Genomic DNA, 26,623 nt, shown 5'->3' with positions numbered 1-26,623 from the left:
GAGCATGGGGCACTGCCAGGCTGGGCTGAGCAGCTCTGGGCACTGCCTGAGCAGCCTCAGCCCACCCTGGGCACTGCCTGAGCAGCCTCAGCCCACCCTGGGCACATCCAGGCTGCCCACCAGGGACAGGGCCCTCCTGACTGTCCAGATCCACCTCACACCAGAGCTGCACTCAGCTGCAGCCAGACAAGGGTGTTTGATTCACACACTCCTTTCCTACTATATGGCCTGGTGTTACTTACTCCCACAAGCAGAACATCTCAAAAAAGGCCCACAAAGTTAAAACCAAAACTGTCTATGAGAAGGCAACCAGTTTTCCAGCAGGGATCCAGTGAGGAAGCTTGGGACAGTCAGTATAAGACAGCACCTTGAAGGACTTGGAGAGCTGCTACTGGGAACAGGCTGCCTCCCAGCCCTCAATCCTGCCTCCAAGAGCAGCCAGCAGCACTGCTGGGAGAGAAGAGGGAAGGGACACCTTCCCTGGACAGCCCACTCAGCCTCCACCCAGTGGTGAAGCAGGGATTTCCAGAGCAAAATGTGACAGCAATGTTTAATCTGCCCTATCATCACAGTTCCATTGCTTCTGGAACCTACACAAATCTTCTGAATGCAAACACCAGGTGAAGGGGTTTGTTTATACCTTAGGTAGTTTTGCTGTGAACCTCTATCTTCACTTTGAATGTTTTATCTGGATTTTTTCCTCCCCTGAAGTTTTTTCTGTATTTGCATCAGCTGTCTTTCAAAAAAGCAAAACATTTTGCAGGAAAGATTTTTAACTTCAATTTTTGAAATTGGAGTGATCAGTGAGGCTGTACTCAAAAAACAAAGTGTGCTTCATCCTTTTCCCTTTTTTAATTTTAAAATGCTATGAATCAAGTGAAAAGCAAATATTTTGGTTATGTGAAGCAAAGATTTTTTTTCTCCCAAAACTAATTCTATAGGAAGGATAGACATTTCACGTAAAAGCCTCAATTTTCCATTTTACCTTCAAAGCAAAACATTAAATTCACTATGGTCCTATCTATCTTTTTAAATGACTTTTCAGAGATTTTGCTGGTATTGCCTTCCTGCTGTAGCAAACTAAGGAACACGAGATGCACAGGAAAGGAAAGAGCCAACGTTGCACCCAGGACAGCTCCGTACCGAGTGTGCGGCAGAGGGATCGGCAGCGAGATGCACAGGAAGGGGTCAAAGGTGTTGCTCTGCTTCTGGCAGTGAGGGCACGTCAGGGAGGACCTGGGACCAACATGGACAACAGGGCACAGTTACACCTCACTTCACTGGGAATGCACAAACCATCAAATCCCACGTTCACCAACAGCAGATCCAATGGGAAACCCTGGAAGGGTTTTGTCTTTGGAGAGAGGTGAAGTTACAGGACAGGGACAGATACAGTCAGCACTGGGGTGCACACAGCTCTTACACAGGAAAGGCTCCAGACAAGAGTCCATCCTCATTCTCCAGAATTCCATTCTCATTCAGAATCAATCTGCACCTTACAATGGCTTTGTGTCTTAGACCAGGCTTAAGGTTTCGCCTTTGCAAAGGAAAAGCTGGCAAATACTGGGGAAGAAGCCCAGCAATTTTAACTCTTACAGCAGTACAGGCACAAGCCATCAAGGAATACAGGTGATTCAGCTGTTCTCTTTCAGTAGCTCTGAAATTAGAAAGCTCTCTTCCCAGAAAGAAGGGAAACTCAAGGGAAAACCCTGAAGGGACAATGGTAACTTCAGCTCAGAATTCCCAAGTGCCAGATGACAAGCACTCTGCACACACTGGGGATCCCTCACTCCCAGGCACCTCTAGATCCTGCCATGGGTTTTCCCTCTGACAGTCAGGGTGAGCCCCACAGCACTAGGCTTTCCTGAGCCTTTGCTCGTGAAGCTGACTCACTCTCAGGATGCACAGGAACAGGTGTAGTGGTACATACTGCAGATTTACACAGAATATACCAATTCTGAAGCAGTGAAATTCACTCTTTCCTCTAGAGCAAGGTCTTAGTTCAGAAGGAATTCAGAAACAGTTGTTAACACAGTGATACCAGTCCCAGCTGTACTGGGGGCTAGTGTCAGTTTAGAATTATACTGGGGTCAGCCATACATTCAACAAATTTACAAAATACCATACCTGTACTGGGCTTGAAAGAGTTCCTGCACAAAAGTGCTACTGATGGGAAAGGCTGGGCCCTCAAGCAGCACATCATCCTCCAGTGGCGGCTAAAAGAGAGGAACAAACCTTGAGGCACACCCAGGTGCGGGGAGTGCACAAAGCAGGTGGCTCCAGAACCCCAGTCAAATTTTACTTTCCTTAGCCAAAATCACTGGAAAAATGCCACAAGCATTTTTAACTGCCAAGCACACTCTGCTCCCAGGGGTGGGCATACAGGAAGGTGAGGAGGGCAGGGAAGGGCATGGGGCTGGTAACACCTCCTGGCTATTGCAGAGCCACTCAAACACAACTGCCTCAGGGAGCACTCGCTAGGGATTATTGGAACAACATTTCCAGGGCAGAAACAAACATTATTTTAACCCACGCTTTTGTTCCACCTGAACTACTGAAGTTGAGGAGCCAATGGGGAAAACTACTGTAAAAGGAAAGCCTGTGTGCAAAGTTAAGACTCCCACACTGTCCCCCAGCAGAATCCCTCACCTTGAGTGGAGGCATGCCACCGGAATTCACCACGTTGTTCAAATCCTCGTGGACTCTGTCAAGCAGCCAAAGCAGGAACTCCTGGGCATCGTGCTGGGCGTTGCCACGGTACTGCATCGCGTTCTTGGACACAATGTTCTGCCCAGAGAAGAGACAGTGCAGCACCAGACAATGCAGACCCGAGCCACTCCATCCCACCCACCCCTGCCTCACAGCACCTGACACTCCTGCCCTCATGAAATCCTCTGTTCAAGCTGAAGCAAAACAACGATTTAATTTCCTAATGCCCACACACTCAGTCTCGCTCATTGTGGTTTTGGTGAGGTCACACATCTCCTAAAACTTTGATGCAGGTGTTCAATGCTAATCTAGGTCCACAGTTCCAGGACTCAGCCAGGATCAGGACATCTAAATCACAGACGCTTCTACAGTCTGATCATCATCATGCAGGTAGAGCAAAATTACTTCCCATCAGCACCCTGCCAAGCACAGGAGTAGCACAGGCCACCATGGAATTTTTTCCACTGGGTATCAAGACTCCACTATGCATAACTCACTCATCCTAAACACTATCTCCTACTGCCATCCCAGCCAGGGAGATGCAGCTTTCCCTGGACACAAGAACCATGGCACCCCAGAGCATCCAGTGCTGGAGCAGCACCCATCCCATGCTGTGCTGCACCTACCTCCTTGGCACACCTGCGGAGAGAAAAACTGCTCCCACAGGACTCTGACTTGCTGACCGGGTCCCCAGGAGGGACAGTGCACGAGCAGAGGCCAGACAGGACCTGCAGGGCAGGAATGGGTGGGGAGACTGCAGAGCCCAGGCCCAGAAGGCTGCACAAGCACAAGCACCTCGCGCCAGAGCTCCTCCACTCCTCTAATCAGACTTTGCAACAGATTTGAGAAATGAGGTTGGGCTGCTCGCTTTATCCCTCTGAAAATGGGGTCACCGGGGAGCGGGGTGGTGATGAAACACGCAGGAAACGACTGATAAACATATACGCTCTATGCTCTATAATCCGTCCACTGTCTCAAGGCTGCAAAATAATGGGAAACAGAAATAATCTGCTCTCATTACGTATGTGCAGGCCTTCTGACAGCAGATTTACTGCTCTTGCTGTGCAGGGACCAGCACTCTCCCACACAAAGTATGTGCACACAGCTTGAACCATGGGAGTGGTTGCTAGCCAACACTCTGTGCCACACTGGTGTGACCCCAGCACCTCTGCTTGGTGTCCAATGTAATCCTCAGCTTGGGATGCTACTGAAAATCTTTTCATGGGGGAGAGAAATTTGAAGCAGTCTGTGGGCACTTGAAGATTAATGGAGACCGAACAGCTTTCTCTGCTCCTAGCTCCTGTTAAGCAATGCAAAACCCAGTGGCAGGAAAAAAAAAATATAAAATACAATCCATAAAATGGATCTAAAAATGTGTCTTCAGGTACCAGCCTGATACCTCTTGCCCTTCTTCAGCAAAAAGGTGAACTGAATGCACCCAGTCAATTATGCAAGGAAGAATGTAAGGCATACATGTTGAGACTTGCTTTGCAAACATTAACTTTGTTCAAAAAAACCTACACTGAAAATTCAATTTAGCCCTTAAATTAGTGTGTCAAGTTTCAAACTGAAAATCAATCACTAACACGTGAAGCTGAGATTGCAGTCCAGCCTAGTGGTTACCTCATACATCTCTCCAGAACCCTTCCATGCTCCTACAGTAACACACTTGAGTTGTAGCAGCTGTGCCCATCCTTCCCACCCCACCGTGCCCAGCTCAGCGCCAAGGGATCGTATCCCTTACTCCCGCCGAGGGAGCAGGGCTCCAGCAGCACTCGGGCACAGCAAAGCCAGGCTCATTCTTCTCAGTGAGCTGACCAGAGAGCCAAGGGAAAGACGTGCTGAGACAGCAGCCGTGTCCCCTCTGTGCCAAGACACGAGCAGTGGGATGGGAGCAGGCCCTGATGCTCTCCCATCAGCCAGAGCCAGCAGCCTCATCTGGCGTCCTCTGTCCCAGCCAGCTCAGCCAACAGGCACTGTCACTGCACTTCTAGGGCCTGTCCAGACACAGCTGACGATAAAAGGCTCCTGGCATTGCTGGGAGGAAGCAAATCCAGTATTTAAAGTGAAAAGGAGACGTGGAGGGGCCCTCTACAGAAACACAAGGACTTTGGGGATCCAGGCTAGTAGTGTTTGTTACTGCCTCTTCCCCAGAGGCACAGCACGTCACTCCAGTCCAGAGCTCCCTGGCTCTTACTGATGTGTGTCCCTGGGACGCAGTGCCCCCAGAGAGGGGCAGCCAGTCTGTACCAATCCCAAGCACAGTGAACCCACGGATGCACAGCAGTCACGTGCCCCGCTCCGTATCTGTGCCACTTCTCGGCTCAGAAGCATCTCCATGATAATTGCTCTGGTTTTCTCAACACTCTTGCAGCCTGAGAGGACTAAGGAAAAAGAGCTGCCTGTGGAGACACATCACAAGGTGTTGGAAGTGATTCAGGAAGCACTACAAAATATCAGATGCAACTTCCTCACAAGAGGCTCTACTAAACAAACACTCCAGCACCAGCAGCACGTTCCCAGCGTCACTCACACCTTCTGCCAGCTACAAGTGGGTCCATTACTGCCAAAAGCCCTGCTGCTGGTGCTCCAGGGAATGCCATGTGCCCTCCTCCCAGCTCATGTCAGGGGCTGAGGCAGCAACCCCAGACACACAGGGTGTGGGGGGAACAAGGGACACACAGTCAGAACACTCAGCGCTGAGGGACATAATTTCATTAAGAGAGATAGAGGTGCCAACTCAAATGAACAATTTAACAACTGAGACAAATACCAGGAACTCCTAAAGGACCCCCAGTCTGATGGGTCAGCACCAAACACAGCCCCACACACCTCCCTGTTCCCTGGTGGGCTCAGGGCAGCAGGCAGAACACCATGGGGGTCCCCACAGCCCTGGGCAATAGACAGGGCTGCACAGCAGCTGGGGGTCCCCACAGCCCCGTGCTATGGATGGGGGACCGCAGCCTCTCAGCAGCCAGACTGGCCATCCCTGAACAGAAGCAACGGCCTTTTCTTCCATCCTGAACAGCTCAATAATAATTCATCTACTGCTCTAAACAGATACAATAAATAGACCAAAACAGAGCTGAACTACTGGCCTCTTCTTTGCTGCTATTATTGACCCAGATCACAAAGACAACTAGAGGAAAAATGCCAGTCTGCTACTTTGCAGTGTGGCCCTGCTAGGAAGCAACTGTGGAAGGATTCTGCACATGAACAGATAAAGTCAGCTCATCAGAGACCTAACCCAATGACACACATGCAGAGGAGAGAAAAGCTATTCTTTATCTCCTATTGAACAGTGAGCTATGCTCAGGCATGTTGTTTCTCTTTCTTAAGCCCACAGCCACAGTTTTGCGTTTGAGAAGCTCTACGGCAGACAAGCACTTACTGAATTACCCTCTCTGCTCACACACAGACAGCTCTTTCCCCTCTCTGGAGATGTTCTACTCTGGGGAGACCAGTACCCAGCCAGCAGCGTGGTTCAGGCCCCAGGGCTCAGGAAGGGAGCTCCTCCATTCAGGGGCAGATCACTGTGGACTTGGCCTTAGCACAGGCATCAAACAGGGAAAAGGGAGCTTTGATGACAGGAGGTCTGTCCCAGCAGCCAGGGCAGGACAAAACACTCCTCCCTTGCCCTGTGGGCATCCAGAGCACCAGGGTTCTGGAGACAGCACCTCACGGGATGTGGCAGCTCCATGGGCAGCCCGTGTCCCCACGCAGTCCTGCCCTGTGCAATGCAGAGGGGAAGAAGCACAGTCCTTATGAGAATACTTCAGGAAGCACAGCCATGAGGAGCACTACAGGGAGCAGCACAGCAGCACCAGAGGGATTCTCCACCACATTTAACAAGCCCAGACAAGAAGCATCATTGCACCAGCCCATGCCTAACACCTCTCATTCCAGCAGCTACTCTCACCCTTCCAGGCTGAAGCCTGTTAATCCTCATTAAGGAGCGAGTGAAGTTTGTCCCGATGATGCTACCTGGGGCTGCTGAGTGTGCACGGGCACAGAGGCAGGTTGTGGGTGCTGTGTTCCCCAGCTGGCACACTCCTCTCCAGGCCCTTCCCAGGAGTGCAGCTCTTGCTGCCAGGAGGCACCGCCAGGAGTCGGCACTGGTGTTGGGAGAATTCACCCTTACAAAGAGCAGAAATCCCATATTGTTCAGCAAGAGCTTGTTTTCCTGATACACTAGTAGAGCAACTGGTGGGATTGAAAGGAATAAGGGACTGAGGAGGGGGAGAATGGCACAGACGTGGAGCAGGTCATAAAGGACTATCAGTAAATGCTGGTGCAGAGGACAGACGGGAAGGCGAGGCCCAGCAGCCCAAGGAGCTCGTGCTCCAGCTGCACACCTGCACCTCTCCTGCTCTCTCCAGGCTCTGCCTCAGGTCCCAAGTTGGACACAGAAACTGAGATGGGGGAATCCCATCATTACCACTCTGAGAAGCCTCCCATTGCACATTATAACAAATATTCACTTCAGTGACACAGCCACATGCAAACAAGTTCTTTGCAAAGCAGTGCTTTGCTCAAATGGCAGGAAGAATGGGTTCACTCCAATGAAGTGTGGCCACACAAAGCACAGGGCAACACAGATCCAATTAAGCTGCCTGGGAACATGCGTCCTCCACACCGCTTCCACGGGCTGCCAGGCACAACACAGTTCTCATACTTTCAGCATGTGTCATTTTGCACAAGCAGCACTGAAATAGAAACCTGGAAGCTCAGAAGACAAAAAACACATTTTGGCAATGATGTACATTTGCCCCTCCAGCCTCACAGAGGCCCCTGCCAACCCCCATGGCCGCCTGGCAGTGCAGCAGCAGAGCTGTTCCACACTGGGGTCTCTTTCCTGCCTCACCCAACCCTCTGCTCTGGAAAGGAGCACCCACACCACACTTCTGCTGCCCCCTCTAGCAGAACCCCCCCAGTGAGCCACATCCGACCTCTGGACTCTGCTGCTCAGCCTCGGCTCCCCTGCCTTGTGCTGCACTCACTCAGATCAAAGTTTGAACACAGTACAGAAATCCCCAAAAGCATTTGGATTTCACAGGTAAGTCAGACAGCTGCCTTAAAGCAACCAGATCTGCTGCGGGAAACCCTTCCCAGGGGGAGTCGGAGTATGTCTGTATAAAGCGAGTAAAGCAATTGTAAGGAAAAACAGGCAAGAAAATAAGCAAAACAAAACAAACCATACATGCAGTAATGGACTTACATCTTATTAATAATGAACATCAAAAAAAAAACCCAAAAAAAAAAAAGAAAAAGGCATAACATGCAAGACTGCCACATCTTTTTGATCCCAGTGAACTGCATTTCTGTAATGTCAAGAACCATCAGGAAGACTATGTAGAAAATTTGTAACTAGCTTTTTGTTTCAAAGGAAAGTGTTTCAACTCCAATTCCCAGAGCAGCCCTAGGACAAACCTCCTCAGTATGATGCCACCACTGAAAGCACCCGGACTGAACTGCAAAAAACACTTCAACATCCCATATTACCTAACCCACTCAAAGCCTCTTTAGAGCAACACAGAAACTGAAGCACCAGGAACCAACAGCCAAGCAACCAGAAGGGCAGGGTGAAGGGTCTCACATTTATTCTTTCATGTCCCTTTCTTCCATCCCTCTCTGCAGAGGCAGGACAGTTTGCTCTCTGCAGAAATATTTTAGGAATAAGCAGTTGACCCTATCCAGAATAAAATAACTGATCCTGCACTAGGCAGAGAGCACAACAATAAAACACAATCCCGGAGATCACATTTGACACATCACTGGCCCCATTAGCAAGGCACAAGGGCTCAGGTGAGCAGAAGGGCCTGGGGCTGAAAGCTCCGTGAGCAGGACAAGGCTCCTGACAGCCTCACTGCCCCAGCTGAGAGCTGCTCTCACGCCACCTTTAACAGGAGGCAGAGATCTCACCATGCCAACACTTCTAGGAGCTCCTTCATAACTCAGGAGTCAGTGATTAACTCCCAAAGATGTGTCCAACACAGCTGGCAGATTGCTTGTCCCATAGGGAGATATTTGCACCAAATGCATTCCCAAAACTCCTTGAAATGATTTTCAAACAGCTACCTGCAAATCTCACACCAAACATAAGTTTAAAAATAAATAAATAAAAATCACTTTTAACCTGGCACAATAATCCCTGCTCTACCAACAGGGATTCATTCTGAGTTCAGATCCAATTCTGACAATCCAACCCAACTGAGTTCTGGTGACTGTGCTGTATTTGCTGAACATGCTGCAGGTCACAGCCAAGGCCATCTTCTTGTAGGACAAGAAATGCAATCCCAGCTCTGGCGTGCAAAGGGTCTTAGTTAAACATTGGCATGCTTCAGTGCTCAACTGCCTTAGAGCCTCAGAGAAAATCTCAAAACAGTAAGAGCCTCATCATTCATAGAAGACCCACACTCCACAGAAGACAGAGGATTTGCATAAAATCATAATTTTTCAAGCCCAATTAGTTTAAATCAAAATCCTGCTCACCAAGACCCCCACCATCACCTCCGAGTATTGCAATACAAAGGGCACTCTGTCCTCCCTGTCTGACACTCCCAGGAACTTTGCAGGCAGGACAGGACAGCTCCCTGGAAAAAAACAAGCCCAAAGCCCTGCTTATACAATAGATGTTTGTCACCATTGTCACACCATCACAAAGGGGAAAGAGGAAGCACAAGCTGCAATATTGGCCCCTGTTATGAAAGCAGCAGCTTTGTTCGGGCAGGAAAACAAAACCCACTGAGCAATCGGAAGAGAAGGATTGTTAAACAGAAAAGGAGCACAGGACCAATGGGAAAGTCATCCTCAGCAGAGACACCCAGGAACTACCAGCTCTGCCATGGTGCTCCCATTCTGCTCCCAACCCAGGAACCAAACCCTTCTGCTTCCACCTCTCAGTCCAGTCCTTAGGGACCCTTTCCTACAACCTCGTCCTTCTACACCCCCGCTCTCCCCTGCTCTGTCAGCACTCCTCCCCTCTCTGTGCAGCTCTCTGCCAGGCTCTCCCCTCAACCTGCAAATACAAGATGAACCACTTAGCACAAACCAGTTGCTCGAACTGCATTTTCCTAAGTTTCAGCAGCTACATCATTCAGAGATCCGTGACATGGGTTATTTCCTGAAGACCAACTTCAAAAGAGAGAAAACACTACCAAGGAAAACCAGCTGAGGGTAAAAGGCATTCCAAAAATCATCCCTTCAAATGCCCCTGTCCACAAGGACTCTAAGACATGCTTAATAATTTCCTCTCTTCTAAGAGAAAAGCCTACAGATATAAGAATGAGCAAAAAAATAAGTATTATCCTTTCTCCTAAAATACATTTAGTACCTGCAGAGAAGTATTTAGGAATTAGCAAGTGCCTTTGCCCAGCTACATTTGGTGCCAAAAGATAAAAAATAGCAAACAAAACAGCACATGGAAAGCATGCTGACTAAAGAGCCTTTTACCGATCAAATAAATATTACTGTCAGTGACTATTACTGTTGGAGGGAAAGCCCAAAAATTACTCTGTGAAAACACTTTACACCCTTAAAAACAATTACATTAAAGCAGATTAGGAATGTTCCACCCACCCTCTAAGCAGAACAAACTGGGGAGATGTTTTCCTTGTTTTGGGGAGAAGCAACAGTTTCCAGAATGAAAATACTGATCTTTGCCTTTCTCCAATCTAAACCCATTGTTTACATTTGTAAATAATCTGTGCAAATCTGCTGCTGAGAAAAAGCTGAATTAAAAACTGAATTTAATAGCAGGTTCAGGCAACCTAACTGTCTTTAGAAACATTAATCTCATATTATTAGTAATATTACTATTATTAGAAGCAATATTACTATTATTATATATAAGGGAATAGCACTTGACACAATGACACAGTCCTGCAGGCTGCTGGCACCATGCAGCAATGAACTGGATCAACTGGGACCAGACTCCCTCCAGCAAGAGGCTTTTCAAAACCTCCAGGGAGCTGGCAGGTAGGAGATGGATGGGCTCCAGCTCCATCCACAAGCAGAGCAGCGCTCGCTTACCGTAATCGGCGCCTGCAAACAGCAAAATTCTGTTATCAACACCCGCGGAAATGGCCTTAATTTAATCCCTGGCCCTGATGCTCTTCCTCCTGCTGTCACTCGTATCCCAGCCCTGCTCCCACAGCCTGCGTGAACAGCAGAGCCTGGCCTAGAAAGAGAGCTGCTCCCCCTTCTATCAGCTCTGCTGTCAGAAGCCAATCATGCTTTCACAACCTTTTTTCCTGCTATTACTCAGGAGAAATCCACAATTTCTTCTCCTGCCACACCACCTCAGGAGCAGTGACAGGTCAAGGTGAGTGCCCTGTGATGCTGCCAAGACTGGAGTCACTGAGTGATCAACTTTCCAAGGGCTCCCCCATAAAGACCTCTCCTGAAAAGACCAGAGCCACACGTGGTCCTCGTGGCAGGCATCCTGAGAGAAGGCAAACAGCCAGGGTCTCCGGGGAATACCCCTGTGGCCAGGTGGGTGCAGCTGCCTCAAAAGGCACAGGAGAAGCAGAGAGAAGAGAGGGAAGAGGTGCTGGCCATGCCAACCACTGAGGGTGCCAAAGGCCACTGCCACCTGAGAGGACTCGCTAGGACATCCCACCACCCAGTAGGCACCAAGGGAGAGTTGGCTTTGGGACCCAGTCTCTACCCGCTGCGTACCCCAGCTGAACTGCACGCAGAGAGCCCAAGACTGTGTCAATGTTCTCACTGTTTTCATGCATTTGAACATCTCCTCTGCAAGTCACTCTGCAAGAAAAATACCCCTAAAAGTGGCAGACACTCCCCTAAGTGTCTCTAAGTTCATGGTGGAGGCTACCACCCACCCTCTGATTCTCTCACACAGCCAGGGAGTCTTCTGTGCCAGGAATAATACTACCCCCTATTCCAGCAGGCAAAGCAGGCCTAGGGCACTTTTAAAACAGTTGTGTCTGATTTCATCCAAAGCCATGGCAGGGTGTTTTTACGCCACAGGGCAAGGACCAAGCCCTGTGCTCCAACAGCTCCTGGGGCAGGCGCGAGGCCCGGGCAGGGCAGGGGCTGTCGGACGGAACCGCAGCACAGGGGCTGAGAATGGTGGGAGAATAGCACGGGGCCAAACACCAGCGAGTCCAAGCAAGAGAGTCCAAGCAGGTACTCCTGAAACACACTCCCCAAGTCAGCCCAGTCGCACAAGTTCTTGGTTTGCAGACTACAAGGCACAGCTCTCAACAGCCTCCTTCCATGCACACTCGTAACTCCCAAACAACAGTTGCAACTTCCCTAACGGTAGCCCAGTAGAGGAATGAAATGGTAAAATGGGTATTTTCACCAACAAAAACCATCCAGATCCATCAGCCAGCATCAACCACCATGAGCAAACATCACAGTGGCAGCACCTGTCCCACGCCCAGGGCGCTGCCGTGGGTGCCCAGCGTTGTCACCTGGCCAGGGTCTGCTGCTCTGGGACGATGCTGGGACCAGGGACAGCGCTCCAGAGCTAAGGGCACGCAGCTGGCAATGCCAGAGCGTTCTTCCCACCGCGTGGGGGCTCGGACCAGCGGCAAGACACCCACCACGGCTGGTGACCGGGTCAGCCCGCGGTGCCGGTGTGCTGGTGACACGTCGTGTCACGTTTGGAGCCGATGTGAGCCACGGCACCGCCGGCGGAGCGCCGAGCCGCGGCCCTCGGGGCTGCTCCCGGCGGCGTGCGCTCGCTCCTCGCCTCGACGGGGCGAGGCCCCGGCTCACCTTGAAGTCGCGGCTGTGCTGCGGGGTGTACTCGAGCGTCCAGAGCGCCCGCACCAGCTGCGCCAGCTGCTCCGTGACCTCGCCGGGCGCGGGCGGCGGCCCGTCGGCGGGGGGCGGCCCGCCGCGGAACTGCTCCAGCGCCAGGAACTCGGCGAACAGCTCGGTGTTGCTGAGGCACTGCAGGATGGCGTTCATGAAGCAGGTGTTGCCGTGGTTGCGCAGCCCCGCCACGCCGGGCACGGCCTCGGCGCTGCCGGCGGGGCGCGGCGGGGGCTCGGGGCTGCGCGGCGGGCCCGGCGGGAAGCAGCTGCCCAGGCCGCCGGTGGCCTGCGGCGGGGGCAGGCGCGGGGCGAGCCCGGCGCGGGGCTCGGGCTCGCTGCTGTAGTGCGAGAGCGTGGACAGGGTCTTCAGCACGCGGCTCATGAACCCGCCGAGCGACCGCCCGGACGGCGCCGGGGCCGGGGCGGCGGCCGGGGCCGAGCCGGCGCCGCCGCCCGCCGCCCTCCCGCGGAAAAGCCGCTTGCTGAAGGAGCGCTTCTCCTTGGCGCTGCCCGCCGGCCCGGGGCCGCTCACCCGCGACATGGCAGCGCGGCGCAGCGAGCATCCCCGCCCGGCGCTCGGCCCGCTCAGCCCGCCCGGCGCTCGGCCCGGAGCTCAGCCCGGCGGCCGCCGCATCCCGCCGGGCCGGGTCGGGCCGCGGCTCCGCCGCCTCACGGCGCCGCCATGCAGCGGGCGGGGCGGGGCGCGCCGCCACGTGACCGCGCCGCCACCTCGGCCGCGGGCAGACGCTGCCGCAGCGCCGCCATCTTCGGTGCTGGCGCGGGGCGGGCGCGGGGCGGGGCCGGGTCCCGCCCGGGTCCCGGTGCTGGTCCCGCCCCTGGTCCCGCCCCATCCCCGCCCCTCGCGGGCCCCTCCCTGGTCCCGGTGCTGGTCCCACCCCATCCCCGCCCCATCCCCGCCCCTCCCAGAGCCGTCCGGCCGGGCCCGCACCGCCCGGGCCCGTTACTCCGCGCTCTCCGCGCAGCTCGGGCCGCCGCCGTGGGGCGGCGCTGCGCGGCCGCGGAGCGGGGCGGGGGCCGGGCGGGGCGGTCCGGGGCGGGGCGGTGGCGGGGGTAGGTACCGGGGCGGCCGCCCGCCGCCCCATCGGCAGCGGCGCCGGGACGGGGAGAGCAGCATGGCGCCGCCGGGCCCGGAGGCCGGCCGAGGTGAGGCGCGGCGAGCGCGATCCCCGCCGGGACGGCCGTTCCGGGGATCAAACACCGGGACAAGGGTGGGATGGCGGGTGCCGGGACGGGCGGGACGGGCGCTGCCGCCGCGGTGCGCCGCGGCCGCGGGCGGTGCGCGGTCCCCCAGCCGCCCGCTCAGCGCCCGGTTCGCCCGCAGCGGCCGGCACGGCTCCCGGTAAGAAGATCACGGCGCGGCTGAAGCGGACGCTGCCGGTGCGCGGCCCGCAGGCGCCCACGCTGAGCGAGCTGATGCGCTGGTACTGCCTCAACACCAACACGCACGGCTGCCGCCGCATCGTGGTGTCCCGCGGCCGCCTGCGCCGCCTGCTCTGGATCCTGCTGACCCTCAGCGCCGTGGGGCTCATCCTCTGGCAGTGCGCGGAGCTCCTCATGAACTACTACAGCGCCTCGGTCTCCGTCACCGTCCAGTTCCAGAAGCTGCCCTTCCCCGCCGTCACCATCTGCAACATCAACCCATACAAGTAAGGCTTGGGGAGCTGCTGGGAGGATGGCAGCCCTGCACAGCGCCAGATCCCTTCCCGAGCTCGTCCCGATGCTCCTTGTCAGCACTTTCCCTCCCTACCTGCGGGTTTTCCCTGTGGTGTGCCCTGGTGTGCCACATCCCTCTGTGCCATGTGGCTTACACTCTCACCCCTCGCTGCTGCCTGCTGACCTCGCCTCGCTTCATGCTGCTTTCTGCTCCAGACAGTCCCTGTCAGCTCTTTGGCTCTCTTCAAATTCCCTTCTTCCCAGGACCAAAGTTCCAGGATTACGAACGGCGTCATCTCCTAAAAAATGGAAAGGGCACCTCTCTTGCTCCTCTCTTGCTTCTTTCTTTCCTTATGGGAGATTTTGACATGAATTATCAGCAATACTTTTCCTCCTGTCAAATCATGCTTTACACTGCTCTCTGTTCTGCTGCCAGATTCTCACTCCGGTCCCCATGGGGATCCAGCTCTTTGATGAGCTTCACAGATGAAGTCTTATTTCCACATATTCTGTCTCCTCAGACTTCTTAGCATAAGGAACTTGAGAGTCTTGGGAGAATTGTCTCTGTAGTTCAGTCTGCTCTGCTTCCTGGGGTCCTTGCTCCAAGATCCCTCCATGGATAGAGCTGTGTCTGCCCTCACTGATGTGAGAACCTGGTGTGAGACCTCCACAGGGAATTCTGTCCCAAGCCATGGCATCCACAGTGCAGCAGGCAGAGCACTGTGGCTGGGCAGTGAGCTGGGGTGGGATGTCACTGTCGCGTTGTCTCCCGTGCAGGTACAGTGCCATGAAAGAGTATTTATCTGAATTGGACAAAGAGACAAAAAAAGCTTTGGAAACTTTCTATGGATTTTCTGAGGGCAAGTCCAAGGTGCGCCGGTCGGTGGATGACTGGAACAGCACAGGGAGCGAGTTCTTCGAACAGATCCCTCTGCTGAAGGTCGAGGACTTCTCCAGGGCAGCGACTGACCTGCACAATGGGCAGAAGAGGAGAATAGAGGGAAGTGTCTTTCACAAGGACTCGTCCATCGTGAACTCGGGTGATTCCAATGACATCATTGGCTTTCAGCTGGTGAGTGTCACTGCCCTGGCCAGCAAGTTCCCTGTGGGGCAGCAAAGGGCTGTGCTGGGGTCAGTGTCCCTGCGGCAGGTGTTATTGCCTGCTCAGGTGGCTTTGCGGTGCACAGTGGTGAAGAGCACCCTGTCTGCTCTTCTGCCTAAGCCTCCATGGCTGCTGCAGAGTCACCTCCTGAGAAGTACCTCCCTGAAGTCTTCCCAAATAGAGTCAGTGTCATCGGTGACCATTCTTTTGGTCCTGAAATATTTGATCATATCACTTAGCCCCGCATTAAAGATCTTTGATGCCCACTGTAACTTCATACATGGTTATTTCTATGGAAGATAAACACTATCAGATGTACAATCCTTAATTTACACCTGCTGGTAGAATCCCTGGTTTCAGTCCATCTGAAATGCTTTTTCTCCTCTGTGCTTGTCAGTGTGATGCAAACAACAGCAGCGAGTGTGCCCTGTACACATTCAGTTCGGGTGTTAATGCCATCCAGGAGTGGTACAAGCTGCATTACATGAACATCATGGCACAAATTCCCCTGGAGACTAAAGAAAAATTGAGTTATTCTGCAGAGGACTTTCTACTGACATGTTTCTTTGATGGCATATCTTGTGACAAAAGGTCAGTGTACAGAAAATTCCTGCCATCTTAACAGCTTATTTCCAAGTCCATAATATGTAGGAACGGAATATTTGGTATTTGCTGAATTCCAGCAGGAGCCACTGCTAGTTCTGTGAATCTGCCTTTTAATGCTATTAACCCCCATTCCCACTTTAAAACTTCGAGTTTCCATCTCCTGAAATATTAAACTAGATCCTACTGCCATGTAGTTTCAAGTTACTCAGAAAGAGACCCACATCTTTCAGCAAAATTAACTCCTTGAAGAGAAGTAAAAAACCCCCCGTGCAGCCCCAGTCTGTCTCTGTCAAAAGCAAAGTCCAAATGTGCTGCCTTTCTTTCACTGACAAACTACACAGAACAGTGTAATGATATTTGATTTCTTCCAGGCACTTCACTCGTTTCCATCACCCCCTCCACGGCAACTGCTACACCTTCAACAGCGGCGAGAGCGGGACCATCCTGAGCACCTCCACGGGCGGCAGCGAGTACGGTCAGTCCCCTTTGCACACCTGTGGTGTTCTGGGCCCTTTGCACACCTGGGCTCTTCCAGGGCCCTTTGCACAACTGTGGTGTTCCAGGCCCTTTGCACACCTATGGTGTTCCAGGGTGGTTTGCAGAGGAACTGTTTGACAAGTGGTTCAGCAAACTGGATCCTGCTGGAGCGTGAGCGATGTGTTGGCTGTAGATGTACAGGCTGATTGGAGAAGTGCCTGTTTGAACTAGTGCAAACTCTTACCCGAGAATACAGATAATATCATTGCATCACTAATGTTTTCCAGCTGAAATTACTGCTGCCCAGTTATATAACTTTTTAAAGTGAGTTCCAGCCACGCTCTCAGCAGATGTTATTTGTTTGCTGTACTCAGTACCACCAAGGGATGTTACTGGCTGCAGGTGTCTTGGTCTGGCTGGCCAGAGGCTGTGCTTGGCTGTTACAGTTCTACTTAAAGGCCAGATAACATGAAACAAACCGTGCTGCCCTCCCTGACCAGAAAACGTGGCTCTAGCTCCTGGTGTAACTTCCTGCCTTGTCTCTGTGGTTCAGGATTGCAGGTTGTTCTGTACATCGACGAAGCAGAATACAACCCCTTCCTGGTGACATCCACAGGAGCCAAGATCATGGTCCACGACCAAAATGAGTATCCCTTCATTGAAGACATTGGCACTGAAATTGAGACTGCAGCAGCCACCTCCATAGGGATGCATTTTGTGAGTAGCAACAATTTCGTTTTTCGGGCACACCTTTGCCTTGGTACAGCTGTAAATAGAAACTGATGGGGTGATTTCAGGGAGCCAGCAGCTCGAAGGCCTTTAAATACCTCCCACTCAGCAGCTGAAGTGCCCTGAAGGAAATCTTGTGACAGCACTTTTCTGAAAAATGGGCCGTGGGAAAATCAGGTCTTTCTAAACCAAACTAGCCTGGGATATTGTTTGTTTTCCCTTCTCTTCCACCCCTTGGCTTTCCAGGGGATTTTTGGTTTTGTTTTCACAGCAAAATCGACAACCACAGAAATGTGTTGTCAAGTGCCTGGTTTGGCTTTGGCAGTGAGCAGGGAGTTTCATCCCACGAGGGTCCCCGGGCAGAGGAGCCAGAGCTGGAGCTGTGGGTCCCCGCGTTGGGGTCGGGGAATGGTGGCAACACAACCCCTTGAACTGTTTTCTGAATGTAAGCCTCATTTTGCAGGTTTCTCTCTGTCCCAGCAGTAAAAACACCCCCGTGGGCAGCAGCTTTGCTTTTGCCAGCTGTGAGCAGAGACAGGGAGAGCTGCAGCTCCTGCTTTCCCCATTTAGTGTAGTTCAGAGGAGGCATTTGGCCCAAGGGGGTTCGGCCCAAAGCTGTGCCAGATCCCCTTTTATCTGGATGGGCTGTTAAGTGAGCACTTCAACTCTGCCTTTCTTTTTGGTGGTCTGGTGGAGCATCAGCCATCCTGCTTATCTGGGTATGCCACATAGTGATAGGCCCTGCATTAGAAAAGACATTAAAAGAGGGCTGCTGTTTTACAAAATGCAAATAGTTAACTGTCTTCCAGCTGTCTGGAAAACTGTGGCGGCAACTCCTTGGCCAATCATGACTGAGAGGTTTGGGAACCAGGATGGTGTGAGGACACAAAGTGTTTTAAAACTCTTCTTTGTCACCATCACACCGTACAGAGAGGTCACACAAGGCAGAGTCTCAGTATTTAATGTAATATGTTCCCAGTACAATAGGGTTGAACTTTTGCTGTAGTATAAAAAACAAGATTGGGCACATCTTAATGTCTGTATATAAAATATTTGTCATGAGGAAGGAATCCAATTGCATCCTAATGAGGCAGCCAAAATAGAAGCTGGATACAATTTCTGGTCTCAGAACAAAGGCTGGGGTCACTGTCCTGCTGTGAAAAGACAGCTCCAGAAAGCTGCTGAGTGGTGGGGGGGTCAGGACAGCGCTGCAGCACCGAGGTGCCAGATCAGTGCTTGTCCCCACATGCAAGGTCACAAAGGAGGACACAGCAGCTGTGTCCCACACGGTGCTGCTCGCTGGGCTCTGAACACAGCATCAGTGTCTGCTTATTGCTCATGGCTTTCTGCTGGGTGCTGCGACTGCCCCGCACCTGCAAAATATTCCAAGATGTTTGGCATGCAAACAAGGCTTTGATTGGTCAGAGTTAAAATGCTTTAGTTAAGTATTTAGTTTGGAAATTATTTCAGTACCTGAAGGAACAAGTAAGTTTTGTAGGAGCATAAGCCACAACAAAATAATTCTATACAAAGGATTGATCATCTCTTGGAAGCCCCAGGAGCAGACTGAGGTAGTGTCTTGGCACTACACTGGATGTGGAATTTAAAAGCTGGTTTCGGTCAGGTTTCAGAAGTAATGCATCTCTAGTACTGAAATCTAGAAATCCCATCTTTCCCTCCAAAGAGAGATTTGGGCATCTCTAAAAGTGTTGACTTGCACCATCCTGGCCCAGAGCCTTCTCTTGCTGTAGTCAAAGTGGTGAAGTATGCTCGTATCAGGTGTGGCTTCAGGAGCTGCATTCAGTGCCTGAGGGGTTACAAGCCTTTCTCACGTTCCCACTAGATTGATCCTTTGTACAGAATTTTGTATTCTAATTTTAAACTCTGTAGAGAAAGACCCGGTGAATGGATTCTTAAATGGATGTTTCTTGTGGTTTCAGGCCACTCTATTGTAAAGTGGGTAATTACTGCAGAAAGATAGCAGGGGCTGAGGGAGGTAAGGCAGTCTGCAGGAAGTGGGCCATGGAGCTGGAATCCGATTTCAGGAATTTGAGGGCTCCCAGCCCTGGCTTCACAGAGTTTGCAGGCACAGACTTGGCATGTCAGAGCACCTTGCCCTGGGCAGAGATTGTGGAACGGGAATAGTCATTAGCATTTGAGAGGAAGGGTCAAAGCAGCACCTGGAAAAAGGTTTGAGGGAGGCACAAACATTTGATTTAGAGTGGATTGAGAGAGGTGCTGTTGAGCACTAGTGGAGCCTGGAGTGCTGTTTACCCACAGCACAGGAGCAGCCAGTGCAACAGCAGCTCAGGCAGGTGGGGATCCTCACAGAGAATAACCCAAAACCCCCGACAACTGCAGTCACTCAGAACACAAACATCCAGAGTAAAGGACACAGAGCCTCTAAGATGAGGAGAGAACATGCATATGGATTACTCTGCTTTGAAAAGTCCTCATTGCCATGATTATACCACCTTGCAGAAGGTTTCCAGGAAGATGGCAGAGAATCCCACCAGAGCAGGGTTTTTTTGGGAAACGGATATTAGAAACAAAAAAACCCTTGTTTTGACAAGGGATCGACAAATCACTGTAGGTAGCAAAAGGTAAACATTCTATTCAAAGCTGCCTTATCACTTACAGTTTCAGAGTTGGGATAAAGAGTCACGGAATCCTTTGGTTTCTCTGTGAACTCCAAAACCACAAGTGTTTTCCTTTCTGTTTCTCAGACTCAGTCTCGCAAGCTGAGCAAACCCTACAGTGACTGCACAGAGACAGGAGCTGATATACCTGTGGAAAATCTCTATAACAAGAGCTACTCACTCCAGGTAAAGCCATTACATTTGGGTTTATCAGCTGCTTGAAAACTACCTGCATGAAAAACTTTATAACAGTCTGTGGTTCAGGACCTGAGACTGGGAACAGTCTGAGCACAGGGTTGTTGCTTTTACCACTGATGTAAAATGCAACGGCACTTCTTAAAATCCAGCTTTTATTCCTGAGTGGTTGCTGTTTGAAGTTCCGTCAGGCACCCTGTTAGATAAAGAGAGAACATGAGCTCATTAGGCAATTTTCAAGCAATGTGAGACTGGAAAATATTGGCCAAGTAAAGGTTGCAGCTTAGTAACCCTTGAAGCCAGAAATTGTGACCTTTAGGACTCCAAGAATAACAGAAACCATCTAATCAGTATCCAGATAGCAGGATGTTTGTTTACAGAGTAAGTTTCCACTAATTTTGCATGGTTTCTGTAATTGGGTCCTCTTGGAGAGTGTCAGTTGTTCTGGCACTCTCCACTTGAAGAATTGGACTTACATTAGCTGCTGTCTGCTGCAAAGCCCAGGTCCAGGCTGAATTTTTGTTTTATGGAGAATATAAGATCTGCTGTGGTGTAGTGCCAGGTAGGATCACCCAGACATTATCTCGGGTTTTTAATAACCGTACTTCACCGAAACTCAGTGCTCAGGAGGGCTGGGACTGGGACCAAAAGGCTTGACTGGGATTTAAGCAAAAAGTTTTGTTCCTGCATGTCCCAGTGTTTCAGCACAAGCCACAGCTCTGCTGCCCTGTTAATCCTCCCAGCTTCACCTCTCTTAGTAGGCACCAGCAGGGTTTGGTGGAAGCTGTGAACATTTGCTGCTGTGAGTCACTCCCCACACCTAGTTAGTGATTCATGGGCCCTGTGCCATGGCAGTCCTGAAACCCTCTCCTTGACTCTGTAAGGAGCAACTGCAACGCTGAAGCTTTTGGTGGCTATAGGGGAAGTGGGAACATTCACAGAACCCCCATATATGTAATCCTCCGAGAAGATTATATTCTGTTTTTTTTTTTTACACTAGAGCCTCAACCCTCTGCCGTACAGTGTGTTTGTATTCACTGCAGGAGAGCCTAAAGGCCCAGGGAAACAGGGTTCCCATCCCACTGCTGTTGCCATATGCAGGATGGTTTTAGGTGCACAGGAGCCTGGAGCTGCCTCTTAGCCCCCAGCTCTGTTTTTTCTCCCCAGATCTGCCTGCACTCCTGCTTCCAGAAGGCCATGGTGGACTCGTGTGGCTGTGCCCAGTACGCACAGCCCTTACCCGCTGGGGCCGAGTACTGCAACTACAAGAAGAACCCAAACTGGAGTTAGTATTGGAACACCCCTGGCACTGCACATGCCTCAGCGGCCAGTCCTGTCCCCTGCACCCCCAGTGTCCCCATCACACAGCCCCTGTCCCCTGCACCCCCAGTGTCCCCGTCACAGCTGCTGCACACCCAGCATGCTGGGATGAGGCAAATCTGCCTTAACCCACTTAAGCCCCCACACCCAGAGCCAGAAGTGCCTCCCCTGCTCACACTGACTGGTTTGTGAAACTTCCCCTGATGGCTTGTCACCTGTGCCCACCACAGAACAGTCGAGTGGAGGCTTGACCAGGTGTGGCAGTTTTCATGCCTATATCAAGTGACAGCCACTTCTCAAGAGTCTTTTGCAATATTTATAGGGTAAATCTTTTTATCCCCACCGTGTAGGCAATGGCCACAAAGGCCACCTATGCCCCAGATGTCCCACTCCAGCCCAGGTAGCAGGTTTTCTTTCTAGCTTCTCACACACATCCTGCTCCTCCCCTGCAGTGTACTGCTACTACAGACTGCATGAAAAGTTTGTGAAGGAGCAGCTGGGCTGCCAGCAGATCTGCAAAGACGCCTGCAGGTAAGTCCTTGCCACAGCCAGAGGTAAAGTGTGCGTGGGAGCTGGAGCTCACAAGTGACATCCTGCCTCTCTCTGCAGCTTCAAGGAGTGGGCGCTCACCACCAGCATTGCTCAGTGGCCATCCATCGTGTCAGAGGTCAGTCCCCAGTTGCACTCCACCAAAAGAGCAGCCTGGCACAAGGCATTGAGTAACCCCAGAGGCTCAGCACAAAAGCAGAAGGCCCTGGGGCAGTCAGTAGCATTCAGTGATACTACTCCCAGAGACCAGTCTGTAGTTTCCAGCTCAGGGCTTCCCCTCCAGGAGTTCAGCATTAAACTGAAATTTATCTTGGAGATCCCCTTGGGCTCAGCTGGCCTGTCACACACTCAGTTCTGGTACCCATACTAGCCCAAGGAGGTGTGGAGCATGAGTCCCTTCCCAAGGGTCTCTGCACAATAACTTGCAGCTAGAGCAGCATTTTCTGTCTGTTCTCCAGGACTGGATGCTCCGAGTTCTCTCTTGGGACAAAGGGCAAAAACTCAACAAGAAGCTGAACAAGTAAGTCCCCCTGTGTGTTCCTGCCTTGCACCTCCAGCTCTGATACAATCTTGGCAGCCCTAATGATGGCAATTGGGGAAAAAGCTCCCTTGGAGCAGCCCAGCCCTACTGGTCCAACTGGTTATTTGCATAGTTTTTCAGTATGTTTCATGTTATTGTTTTACTAAACCCTCTGCCTGCCTCCTTCTTCCCCAGGACAGACCTTGCCAACCTCATGGTGTTTTACAAGGACCTGAACGAGAGATTCATTTCGGAGAATCCTGCCAACACAGTGAGTGAGCGTGCTGGTCCCTACTCCCAGGAGACACAGCGCTTCCTCCCACGCAGGCTGGGAGCTTTCACCTGCCCAGGGGAGCGATCCCATAGGGCAGGGGCAGGAAGCTGATCTCAGATATGCACCTCTGGGCTGGTCCTGCCCTTTCCAGCCCTTATCTCGGGCCGTGTCTCTGCCTGTCCAGCCCCGAGCCCTGTGTAGGGGCTGCACAGCAAGTTCGGCTCCAAGCTCCTTCTGAAGCTGAGCCAAAGAGAACAACAGCAGCGACAGCCCACTGCATTTGGGAGTGCTGAGCAAGCCCTGGGTGCCCCGGCTCCTTCTCCCTGCCTGCTGCGATGGCACCGTGGACACGTGCCCACTGCAGACCCTCACCTTGTGCTCTCTGCTCTTCCAGCTCGTCATCCTCCTGTCCAACTTCGGGGGCCAGCTGGGCCTGTGGATGAGCTGCTCCGTGGTCTGCGTCATCGAGATCGTGGAGGTGTTCTTCATCGACTCGCTGTCCATCGTCACGCGGCACCAGTGGCAGCGGGCGAAGAAGTGGTGGAGCGGGCGGCAGCGGGGCGGCGCGGGCCAGGCACAGGCCGGCGACGTGGAGAGGCAGGGCCACGACAACCCCGCGTGCGTGGACGAGGACCTGCCCACCTTCACCACGGCCCTGCGCCTGCCGCTGCCCCAGGACAGCCCCCTGCCCAGGACTCCCCCCCCCAACTACAGCACTTTGCGCCTGGAGACGGCCTTCACGGAGCAGCTGCCCGACACGCTGGAGCTCGGCCGGCACTGACGCCGGCCCCGAGGTGGGTGCTGCACCCACGCGTCATCCAGACAAGCACTGAGGGGCTGTCGGTCAGACCCTCTCTCAGGGATTGAACTGGCAGTCGAAGCTGCCCTGAGCAAAGCTCAGACACCAAAGCCGAGGGCTCAGAGACGTTAGGAGCTTCAAGCAACATCAGTCCTCAAGTTAATGACGGCAGGAGATGGCTGGAGCAGGATGTGGTACTAAGCTGGGATGTCTCACCAGGCAAAGGCACGCATTAGCCACCAGCTGCACACACCCCATTGCATGTGGGCAGGAATTGCTCCACAGCAGCAGATTGATGCCACATTGAGCATTAACACTAATTGCTCTCTGCTGTGTGGCTGGACTTGTGGGAAAAGCCCCAGGCTGTCAGGAATCCAGGATGGCATTTGTAGGAAGGGCAAGACAGGGGCTTGAGTAAAGCACAAAATAGCATAAAAGGAAAGCTCTCACTTGAATTTTCATTAGAAACCTAATTCCACTGGTGGCCTGAGGAGCTCTTTCTTGTGAGATGAAAAGCCAGGACAACCAGAAATGGGCTTGTAGAGCGAGTTACTACACAGCTGGGGTAGGAAAGCCCGAGTCATCCCCAAAGAATCATCTGAAAGGGCACGAAATCCAATTTGGAGCACAGTAATGAAGTGCATCCTCTGCAAGCTTGTTCCATTCCACATCACTCAGGCAGCCCTTAAACATAACTTCCGAGGAGCTCATTAAATTACTTCCCAGAAGCCTCACAGGGAGTTAATGCTGGCTGCTCTTTTCCTGCTCAACCCCAGGCAAGGACTTCCTCCTGCAGCCACCCAGCTCCCCCCTGCCTGCCCTGGAGCTGGCAGTGCCTGGAGGAAGTTTTGCCCCACCTGTACCTCATCCACCTGACCACAGGGCAGGGTCAGCACCCACGTTTTACCTCCTGTGCTGCTCCTGCAGGGGCTGCTGCCTGTGCAGCACAGCCACGAGTGCTCCTGGGGAAGCTGGGGCAGCACCTTCCCCACACCCCCAGCCTGCAGCCAGCTCCCTCCTGCCACAGCCCACTCTGCTGCCCTCGGCTCCCTGTGGGGGTGAGGAGCAGAGCCCACCCCACACCGGGGTCTGTAGGGCCAGAGCCATGCAGAGCGTGTGAGGGGTGTCTGAGTGGAAGTCTCTCCTCTCCTTTCTCTATGACCTTATTTTATGGAGGACAGTGAGAAGCCAGAAAGGTTCTTTAATGTGCAATAAAACCTATTTTAACTGAATTATTTAAATACTTGATAAACTGAAAAAATAAAGATATATTTTTGAGTAACCGCTTTGCCCTTTTTTGTTTTTAAATCACCACTGTATGAGTTAGTTCCCTGCAGGCATCCTGAGAGTTGAGGGACTTGTCTCTGCCTGCCCAGGAGCTGTAGGTTCTCAGCAGGGCCAAGCCTCTCAGCCAGGTACCCCAGGCCTCTCAGCAGAGATGGGGCAGGGGGGTTCTGTGGGATCCAGCTCAGGAGCAGGCAGGAGGAGCATAGGGTGCAAGCAGAATCAGTGAAAAGGCCTTTCACAAAGCAACATTAACTAGCAAGAGACCAAAACCACTGGAACTTCAGGTGTCCCCAGACAGCTGCACACCTGAGCAGTCCCTTGGAGGCCACAGGTGAAGTGGGAAGCAGATCTGCCTCCACCCCTGGTCCGCCGGGAGAGGTGCTCTAGGTGAGCCATGGCTCATCCCCATCACCTCTAACAGCACCAAATACCAACTGACCACGCCAGTCTTGGCCCATAGGCAGCGGTGGCAGAACAGATCTAGAGCAGAATAGAGCAGCCCAGGGAGCCCCACATCCCCTGGGTGCTACGGGCACGAGCTGTCCCTCCTCCTGCAGGGACAGGAGTAACAGCAAAGCACAGAGCTAAGGAGCACCTGGCCCCAAACGCCTTCCTCACCAGCGTGGTGGTGCTGGCACAGGAGCTGGTTTGGCCCCGTTACACCTGGCTGAGGACCTGCCTTCCAACGCAGAGGGGCCAGCTGCCCCGGTGCCACGAGCAGGGCCTACACGGGGGGGGCTCATCCCCTGAGAAAAGCAAGCAAACAAACAAAGTGGGCCATACCACAGCTCACCCATTCCACATCTGTACCTGCGTGTGCAGCAGCACCTAAGAGGCCACAGCTCTCCACAGGGTTCACTCACATCTGCTGCGGGCAGCGCTAAAGAGAGGCTGCCCGAGCTCAGTTTGTTGCTGTTTCCTCCCCGCTGCTGAGCTGCTCCTGGGTTTCCTCTCCCCCTCAGGCTTCTCAAGCACCTCTGCCCATCCCCAGCAGCCCTCAGAGCTGGGTTAAATCAGCAGTGCTAATCATGTAATCAGCCCCCTGACAGGAGGAAATCCCCCAGCCAGCTCTAGGGAAGGCACTGGCAGCTGGCACAAATTGGGATGGGTCAGGGGTTTGTGTTTCTAAAGCCTCCCCAGAGCAAAACAAAACCTTGGAAAATAAACAGAGTGGTGCCAACCCTGCACGAAAGCAGGTATAGCACTGGTCAGACTTTATACCAAGAACTGCAGTTCCAAAAAGGGGAATATCCTTTGAGGGAGAACAAGACTGCTAACCTGTAGTGGTCCAGCAGCAGAAATGTCAGGGCTCCCCCACTGAAAACCCAGAATATGTGCTTTTTTGGGAGAACACTTGCTTTAAATTCTTTGGAAAAGCACAGGTGTTCTGCAGGTGCTGTTTGCAGTTACTCTTGGGGCAGGTGCAACACGTTTTCTCCATCTATGAGTAACCCTCAGAAGGCAGAGAGCCACAGAACTACAGAAATGGCTTACTTCATCATGAGTTAACCACTGAACTGTGCTGAACTCCTGAGTCACCTCAAACACAGAAAGCACTGGGGACGGTCTGCGAATCAGGACTGGCACATGTTAAACATCATCAACCCAAAGTGTCTGAGAAACTCAGCTCAGAGTTTATGGGAACAGCAGGCTGTAAAATCCAGGGCTCAGCACCATTCCCTGTTCCGCTGCACTGGCTCCGGGCTCAGGTGGGAAGCCTGGTCCCCTGCCATGGGGACAGTGCTCCCAGGAGAGCTCTGGAGCCCAGCCAGCCCCGCTCGGGCTCCAGGGCAGGCACCCCTCACTCACAGCAGCCTCCCATCCCTGGGATGCAGCTGCAGCCACAGTGCCCAGCTCTGGGCAGGGGTGACAATGGCCCCAGAGCCACAGTGCCACAGTGCCACAGTGCCACAGAGTGCGGGGAGCATCTGCGGTGCCCGAAAACACAGCCAAGG

The 26,623-nt window shown here is 52.6% G+C and overlaps 3 protein-coding genes across 9 annotated transcripts in view; 2 read left to right on the top strand and 1 right to left on the bottom strand.

The window, feature by feature from the left end:
* Positions 1-13,196, bottom strand: part of USP31 (ubiquitin specific peptidase 31) — a 29,708-nt gene extending 16,512 nt beyond the window's left edge. For all 7 annotated transcript variants that reach the window (XR_012058229.1, XR_012058230.1, XR_003962875.4 and 4 more), the window contains exons 1-4: positions 12,457-13,196; positions 2,650-2,787; positions 2,128-2,216; positions 1,144-1,236 (exon numbers count right to left, since the gene is read on the bottom strand). Coding sequence is in view for 2 of the 7 variants with exons in the window: in XM_030285267.4 (XP_030141127.4) it covers positions 1,144-1,236; positions 2,128-2,216; positions 2,650-2,787; positions 12,457-13,038 (902 nt within the window). In the remaining 5 variants the exon portion in view is untranslated. The remainder of the gene's footprint in view (positions 1-1,143; positions 1,237-2,127; positions 2,217-2,649; positions 2,788-12,456) is intronic.
* The window catches only part of UBFD1 (ubiquitin family domain containing 1), a 134,444-nt gene that overhangs the window by 43,025 nt on the left and 64,796 nt on the right, over positions 1-26,623 (top strand). The window lies entirely within an intron of this gene.
* On the top strand, positions 14,171-24,663 carry SCNN1G (sodium channel epithelial 1 subunit gamma). Its single transcript, XM_030284786.4, has 11 exons — positions 14,171-15,243; positions 15,671-15,864; positions 16,251-16,354; positions 16,910-17,073; positions 19,812-19,910; positions 21,087-21,204; positions 21,692-21,770; positions 21,849-21,906; positions 22,247-22,308; positions 22,504-22,579; positions 22,977-24,663. Exons 1-11 carry the CDS (start codon positions 14,863-14,865, stop codon positions 23,361-23,363), a joined length of 1,722 nt encoding a protein of 573 aa, XP_030140646.2. The 5' UTR covers positions 14,171-14,862; the 3' UTR covers positions 23,364-24,663.

Source organism: Taeniopygia guttata, chromosome 14, assembly GCF_048771995.1.
Source record: "Taeniopygia guttata chromosome 14, bTaeGut7.mat, whole genome shotgun sequence".
NCBI classification, from domain to species: domain Eukaryota; kingdom Metazoa; phylum Chordata; class Aves; order Passeriformes; family Estrildidae; genus Taeniopygia; species Taeniopygia guttata.
The sequence above is the reverse complement of the archived record's forward strand: the minus strand, read 5'-3'. Positions and strand labels throughout refer to the sequence as shown.